The sequence below is a fragment of the Sparus aurata genome, chromosome 15, assembly GCF_900880675.1.
Source record: "Sparus aurata chromosome 15, fSpaAur1.1, whole genome shotgun sequence".
NCBI classification, from domain to species: domain Eukaryota; kingdom Metazoa; phylum Chordata; class Actinopteri; order Spariformes; family Sparidae; genus Sparus; species Sparus aurata.
In genome coordinates, this window is record NC_044201.1 from 6,455,505 (window position 1) to 6,463,617 (window position 8,113).

At 39.8% G+C, this 8,113-nt stretch overlaps 1 protein-coding gene across 2 annotated transcripts in view; it reads right to left on the reverse strand.

Annotated features, from left to right (window-relative positions):
* Positions 1-750, reverse strand: part of spock2 (SPARC (osteonectin), cwcv and kazal like domains proteoglycan 2) — a 34,967-nt gene extending 34,217 nt beyond the window's left edge. The window contains exon 1 of one of the 2 annotated variants that reach the window (XM_030441841.1): positions 415-750. In XM_030441841.1, coding sequence (XP_030297701.1) covers positions 415-603 — 189 coding nt within the window. In that variant the 5' untranslated portion in view covers positions 604-750. The remainder of the gene's footprint in view (positions 1-414) is intronic. The other variant, XM_030441840.1, reaches the window with a different exon arrangement.
* Between the last annotated feature and the right edge of the window lie 7,363 nt (positions 751-8,113).

Here is an 8,113-nt window from a genome sequence, read left to right on the forward strand (position 1 = left end):
TCACAAACAAAGGCAGAATTAGACTGAATGTCCACATGCAGAAGCCGCTCATTCAAAAAAAAAAAAAGGCACACCGTGAACACTGTAAACACAAACCCCTCATATGTTTTAACATGTCACTCCATTAAAACGTGCACAAAATACACATGTGTTACCATCCGAATAAAGATGTTAGAGAGATTATTCTCAACATTTGCTTATTTTGAAATATCTATCATGGAGTGTTCGCGCGCGCGTGTGTGTGTGTGTGTCCACAGCAGCGCCAAGTTTGTGTGTATAATCAGTGTCAGAAAGTGTGTGTTGATAACTATTATTACTGTTTGTTAATGGCCGTGCGTGTTTCTCCCCCCCCCGCAAGCCAGCGCATCTTGTACCGCATTACCGCGCATCTCTCAATCAACACGGCGGACTTACGTCTCTGAAGCGATTCCAGTGCTTGATCTTGCGGCTGTACTGTGAAATGGTGGACAGCCACTGCTCGTCTTCCATGAAATTCCCCGTCTTTTCCGCCTCTTTGACGCTCTTCGCGTCGCTCTGGAAGGCAGAGCCCGGGAGCATCAGCAGCGGGACGAGAAGGCACACGATATCCGTCATTTCCACCATGGTAGCGGGCAGAAAAAAAAAACACACCTCGCACAACACCGGCTGCTGGCTGTCCTCTTCTGGGAGGGGGAGGATGCTGAGGCTGGATTGAAACTACCAACTGATTAGCCTATAGGATGCTCCTTCTGCTGCTGGCGGAGGGGGAGGGAGGGGGAGGTTGGGAGGGAGGGAGAAACCTATTTGATAACAGCGTTCAGGTCCTGGTACCGTGTCACACTGTTCGGTATGTTTGTAAGGCGTAAAATACGTCACACACTTATTTGCATTTTATTTTGTTGATGTTGGTTTTGCACCTTCAGCTGTCACATGACGTCCCCCCACACCCCCCTTCCACGTCACGATGCGTTCAGGTGGGACATCCCTGTGCTGCATATGGGACAGTCTGAATAAAGGCTGCAACTCAGGATTATTTCCATTATCTGGTAATCTGCGGATTGTGTTCTCAATTAATAATCCATCATTTGCTGTACGAATTTGCAGAAAAATTGCGTCACAGTTTCTGAAATCCAAGGTGATGTCATCAGTCCAGATGTTAAGTTTTCTATCACCTAAAACAAATGAAAAGAGTTAAAAAGGGCTTATTTTCCCTTGAAGATTTACTTTAATGGTAAATCAATTATCAGAACAGTTGCATATACATTTTTAGATTATTTTTTCCAATGATTTTAACTCCAGTTATATATATAAATACATCTGTGAATGTCACAAATAATAATAATAATAATATTTTGAAGTTGTCATATGTTCCTTGTTGTGATTTACTTAAAGGATAAATAGATAGATAATTAATATTAAATTGAAATTAAAATTAATTTGAAACCACGTTATTTACACCATCAACACAAGTCGAAGCTTGTGCGCCCACTTCAGACAGGGTTGGCTTTGAGCTCAGCAGCTACACTGAAGATTTCTGCTTAAAAATAACATGTAAATGCTAACATGCTGTATAGCATTTTACATGTTTGTTTGTTTTTTTAACACGTTTTAAACCAAGTCCTCATCTACTTCGGTTATTAAGTAGGATGCTACAACGCATAAGTTGATGTGAAGCTCCGGAAATGGTTTATAGACTATACAAAATTTTCGTACGATTTTCCATCTGTACGTGGAAGAGTAGATAATGACTGAATTTCCTTTTTTGGGGTGAACTTATCCTGTAAGTACCAACTCGAGGTCCACTATCTAGTTGTTTCTGGAACGTTCAGCCTTTTTCCCAGAGTCTTCATCAGTGGATGGAGTTTGCTTTGTTGTCATGGAGAGGACTGATCAGTGTTTTTCCACAGGAATCCAATGATCTCATGTTAATCAAGTTCAAGTTTTATTATGAGACTGTCTGTGATTTACAGACATAATATTTATACATGTATTTATACACTCCATATGTAATTGAGCAGTCAATCGGTGACTAATGACCATTTCACTAGTATTTAGTTTTTTAGTCAACTGCGTAGATAAAGTAGAAGTATCCAACTAACCACAAAATGCAGCTAATTTTACAATTTCTATCTATCTATCCTTTAAAAAAATGTTTTAGGAAACTTAGAAAATCCTGTGGTTTAGGTAAACATCATCATCAAGGTCTAAACAGACCCTGACTCTTTCAATGACACCATACCGGTCAGGAAATCCTTACTCTTTGTTCAGTGCGACCTCTGAAACAGGCTTTTTTTCACAGCAGATCATTTAGATTTGTCGTAGCAGGAAGAGCACAGGTGTTACTAATGACACTAACGATGGCTGTGTTCCATTTAAGTGTCCCAGTGAGCCCTGACAGTGAACCAGTGGGCGTAGTATCGGGGCCCTGGAACTGGAACACCTACATGCAACGCTGCCACAATTAATGTCATAAATGACACGCATGCTATTCCTGCTATCACGTCTCTGACACAAAAACTGAACATGCAATTAGCATAAACTGCAGGGCTATTTTTATCGCCGTGTGAAGTTACTGTGAAACTGCAATCTGGATTGTTGATTGTTTTTTCGAACTAGAAACGTGTTATCACAGCATGTCCACTTCTGCGAGAGGGGGAATGGTCCGCCCTTACGCCCTTACTGCCACTGTAACAGTGAAACATACCCGGCTAAAACTGGATGGCAAAGTGAGGTCCCTGCTGCTGCTCTGACTCTGATTTGCTACCTGGATCCATCAAGACACAACACATAGTAAAGGTATGCAAATCTGGATCAGTTCGTGAAGAAGTGATCTCTGGTCTGCTGTGTTCAGATGGCCCCTCAGATACCGGCAGTGTGATATCATTGCTGGGGGGGAAAACGGAGCATTTGCATAGTGCCACGCTTCACAGTATCTCACTGTATCTGCCCTGCCTGCTGTATCGCTCCCCGCTGCAGTCTCAAGCTAGTCCCCGGAGAGACACACGCTGAGTGACAGCCTGTAATTGAAATGCTGGATTAACTGATGCCATCTTTATTTCATCCTGAAAAGAGTGTCTTTGAGGCCCCTCTTAATAAAGGCGGGCACGAGACAGGGCGTCATCTAATCTCTCAGCTGAGCGCAATCAAGTCTACGAAGGGAGGATAAAGAGAGAGGACGTTGTTGAAACAGTGTCTGAAAGCAGCAAAGCGTGTCCTAATCCTCATACATGTGCTCATTTGTTACAACACAGTTACACACTCTTGGTTGTGAAAAAAAAGATTGTGTGTAAACAACAAATCTGAACTGCGCCGTCTCCAGTTTGCACTCCTTATGTGTGTAAAATACTAATGGATTTCAACACAGTGCTCTGCAGCTGCTGCAATCAGCGTGCTTCATTTTCAGTGACATTAATCAAACTCAGAGCAGGGAGTCAAATTAACATCATGCACCCTTTAAGGCACACACAGGGTGGAGAACTTGAGGCTGCTGCACTCAGGTCCAGTCAGGAACCCCAGCAGACAGATGTGGAGTGACAGCGACATAGCCGGGATCCAGACAGAGAGGAGGGCAGAACGTGGCAGGCGAACAATGTTCCTCTCATTTATTGGAGCCAGTTAAAGAGAAAACGGCTGAGTAATCCTAGAGTCACAGAGCCATAGGGGGTTTCAGGTAATCTCCTTATAAAAGCTGGGGAAAATACTCCCCTGTCAGTCATGTGAGCGTGGCTTGCCCCGGGTCTGATGCTTTGTGAAGCAAAAGAAGGGGATTGTGGGAGCTGGAGTGGCTGCAGGGTAGAGAAACGTAAAGATTAACTGATGCTCATTAACAAAACATGTTTGCTACAGTCATCTAGTCATCAGATAACGCATGGAAGCCATCCCCAGACACTGAAGTCAATGAAAGACTATAAAAAGGGGTCGCTGAGACAAGATAACGTTTTAGTTTACTTTAAACTGTATTGTATATTCCATTTAGGTTTGCGAACATCAAGAAGGGTGGTACAAGTCATGTAGATGATCAATGGCTGCATGCCTTTTTAAACCAGGTTGTGGCACGTGGCCTCTCAGATTTTAAAACTTTGATTTCTTCCAAAATCCCAATTTTGTATTTTTTGTGTGTGTTCTGTATTTTTTCATAACACTTTTTGTTTCAATGAACAAACGTGCCTCTTGTGATGGCATGTCATCCTGTCGTACGTGACTTTGTGGGTGTATTTCAGGTGTATCGAGGTTTCCCCAGAACTGACATGTGTCTCATCGCAGCTGCTCACCTGAGTCAACAGTGAAGACACGTCTGGACATGGGTCACTGTCGTTCCCATGAATCTTAAGTCCCGCCCCAAAGGATTTGGTTTCTGTATTAGATTGACCTGAAGTTTGAGTGCTTTGTATTTTGAAGAACTTATAGAGCATGAAGAAAATCTATATAAGAAATAATATTTTCTATCAGTTTGTTGTGAGAGCTTTCTCTTAACTCACAGGCGATCAGTGACTAATAATGAAAGAGTGTGAGTGCCAGTGGTGTGGCTCAAAGGATGGTCCAAACTGAATGATGTCAACACCTATTGAATGGGTTTGTCAGTTTCTTTTAGACAATTATGTTCCCCTCAGGATGAAATATTACAACTGTGGTGACCTTGTGTCTGGTGCTAATAACAGCTTAATTATCTCTGTGTCTAATACTTTGGTTAATGACCAAATACCTGCATAACTAATTACATTTTCATCAGCCTCAGCTGTACTTTGTGTGTAACACTATTAGCAAATGTTGTCAGGCTAACATGCTAAAATAAGATTTTGAATATTGGTAAACATTAGACTGTCTTTCTGTATAGTTTGTCATTGTGTGCATGTTAGCCCAATGTCATTGAGGATGTAAGCGAGCAGCTGTCCATTAGCTGTAATAATCCCGTCATTATTATGTGTAGGCCTATCATTGGATTCGCTGCTGGAAACACAAGAAAAAAGCTGCATAACATGCTGCATTTTTTATTGTAAGGGCTCTACCATTATCTAAATAATCACTTCAAAGTCCAACAGAGCATGACATTTAACATCCTTCCATTTTATTGACACAAAGTATACGTAAGTTCATACCAAAACAGTCTCTTGGACGACCCAGATCAATAGAATAGTTTTATCTTGTAATACAAATGACTGTCTTCACAGTGAGGAGAAAAAAAAATCATATTGAGTTTATGCTTACATAAAACTTTCTCCCAAAGAAAGGTATGTTAGATAAATGGTGAAGTTTTGTTGGAACTGGCAGCAATACATCACCAGGCAAAAAAGTCAAAATGCTCTTCAATGCAAGCTGCTCCGAAAAGGTGAATCAATACAAACTATAATAATACGCATTTAACAATAGTAGGTCCTGTAAAATATGGCAAACAAGAATGATATACAGAATGCTTTAAAGTTCAAAGAGAAGTCACAACAGCCCTACACGTCTTGTTTAATTTCAGAGCCAAATACAAAAAGCAAAACATTGGCAGCATCGCTAAATAATGCACACGGTTCTAAAATGAGAGATAGCTTCGCTCAGCGACGAGTCACGGTAAGAGAACTTATAAATAATGATCAGGATCTCTTTCTGTCTGATGTCATATGGCCACAGCTCATCATGTATGCATTGACTTCCTTGGTCCTGCACCCATCACTTAGCCGTACAGCCTGATGACATTCAATCAATATCAATAATATGGCTCATTCACGGGCACGACAAATACAAACCGGTAACTACAAATAGTCCAGTTCCTGTGGGTGTTTCGTGTCAACTTGATTGTTTCCTGGGGGAAATACATTTGCATGCAGTTCTCATATCCTGTCATGAACAACAAGCTGATATTTATACATGAATGCTGTATAGGGTACAGTAAAGTACACGAGAACCAATAATGGACAAAACAACAACCTGGTCAGAGACATAAGAAAAAGGTGTCAAAACACAAAAGCGATAATACAAATATTTATAGATTTCATGCACTGGACATGCATTTAATGTCATTGTATACCTTGTTTCATTGTGGCCAGTGTTGGATGCTTTTTTATGTTACAATGTGACTTTTCTTTGAGTCAAGTTAAACGAATGAGATTTGGTCTTAAAGGCCCAGAATTGTTTGATACGAGCAGCCAGAGGGGGCCACAGAAAATCATGGGGTGGACACCAAAATGTGGATAATTGATACGTTTCTAATACTCTTATATTTGATGTGTAACACTACATACAATTGATGCCCTCTCCCCTCTAGGATGTTAGTACATTTGGAGTCTGAATTTTAAACTTCAGACAGTTTTCACACAATCAGTGGACTACAAATTCGTCAAAACTGCATTCATACATTTGGCCCTGATGTAAAATAGGTATCGAGTTTTCTTGGAAACATTATTTAAAGAAGGAAATTTGTGTCGAAGGGATATGTCAGTCAGTTTATATGCACAATACGTCGTTTCTGCGACTAGGGGTCTCGCAGTGGACAGGAGTAGACAGAAGTAGTGTGAGGTCATGGGAACTGTTCACTTCATTACCAGGGCCAATGTTAATGTATGTATTAAAGGTTTATTCACGTTAGGTTTAGCCATGTTTGACATATCAACTCACGTTTTCCCAAACATTGAACATTGTTGGAAACATTTGGGATATTTCAACGCAACACTGTCAGAAATGTTTCCGTAAAATAACAGTAAAAGAACTGGCAGCTCATTACACAGGACTTTGACCATTAATTAAAAAACGGAATTTTGCCATTAATTAACCGGCCTTAAAAAACAGAATTTTACTGTCAATTAACAATAAACTACAGGCAAAATAATAGGACATTTTCAGTTATTTAATGGTTTATCTCTTGTGAAATAGCAAGATATTTGTGGTCATTTAATGGTGTTTTTATAGTGGAAAAACAGGTCATTTTCTGTTATTAAATGGTGTATCTATAGTGAAATAAAACATTTTCTGTAAATCTAATTTCAGTAATTTACTGAATATTTACTGTGAAAAAAACAGGACATTATCCAGTATAAAATGGTCTTTACCCTATAAAAAACAACAACAAAAAAACACTGGAAGCCATAAGTTATTTAATGGTTTATTTTTTAGATAAATCATCATCCAAATCATCCAGAAGCAGTGCACATAAAAAAGCCTGCCCACAAACTTACAGGTCAATTGAAGAATGGCAATTGAACAGTAAAAGAGTTACAATAGATTGAATATTTTAAAACAGTACTACACTAACACTGAAGATAATTTGAAAACATGTACCAGTAAAACTGTAACATTTACAAATGAGCAGAGGCTTAAGTCATCATTACTGAGTAGAAAATTAGTGAGGTTGAAAAGCCAGCCTATACGAACACATAAAAACACAGGTCTGCATCCTGCCAGATGCTACATCTATGGTAGAAGTCCCCACTGATAAATAACTATTAAACAGTACATCTGTCAAGAGAACACTACAGATCCCTTTAAAATTACTGTTTTCTTTCAACTGTAGCACAAAACTAAGACAACAGTATTATGGCCACACTAAGGGAAAAAAATAAAATAATTGATTTGATGACATGCCCATCTCCAATATCATGTAGCATTTTCTCATTGGCAGGTATAGGACATAGCACTTGGGTTGGGAACGTAATGAAAGTGTTGTTGCTTGCCGGTGTCATCACGGCCTAAATTTATCTGTACAGGTTCAACTAAGTTGAACTATTTCTAATACTGAAGTTTTCTGTGGTGTGGTTAAGCTGCCATTGTGTTCTGCATTGGGCTTTGCTCAATGCAGAACAACCTGATTGGCCCTGATTCTCTGTCATACAAAATATATGAAGGTATACTACAAACAATTGTGTTATTTAAATTGCATTAAACATCAAATGAGCAAAATCATGAAGAGTGTACATAAAAACACAAAATGTAAACTGCAAAGATTCCGTCAACTGCAAGCACTCCTGCACTTGCTGGATGACATTAGGTCTCGACAAGCGATAGTGAGTCTTCTATCTGAAACCGACCTGAAACCGTCACAGTTGATGTTCCCATCATGTGTGTGCTCGGTAGACCTGGAAATACTTGGGAGCACAGGACCCAACTGGAGGAGAAGAGAAGAAAATAATTTTTACTATAATCAAGCAGCCCTACT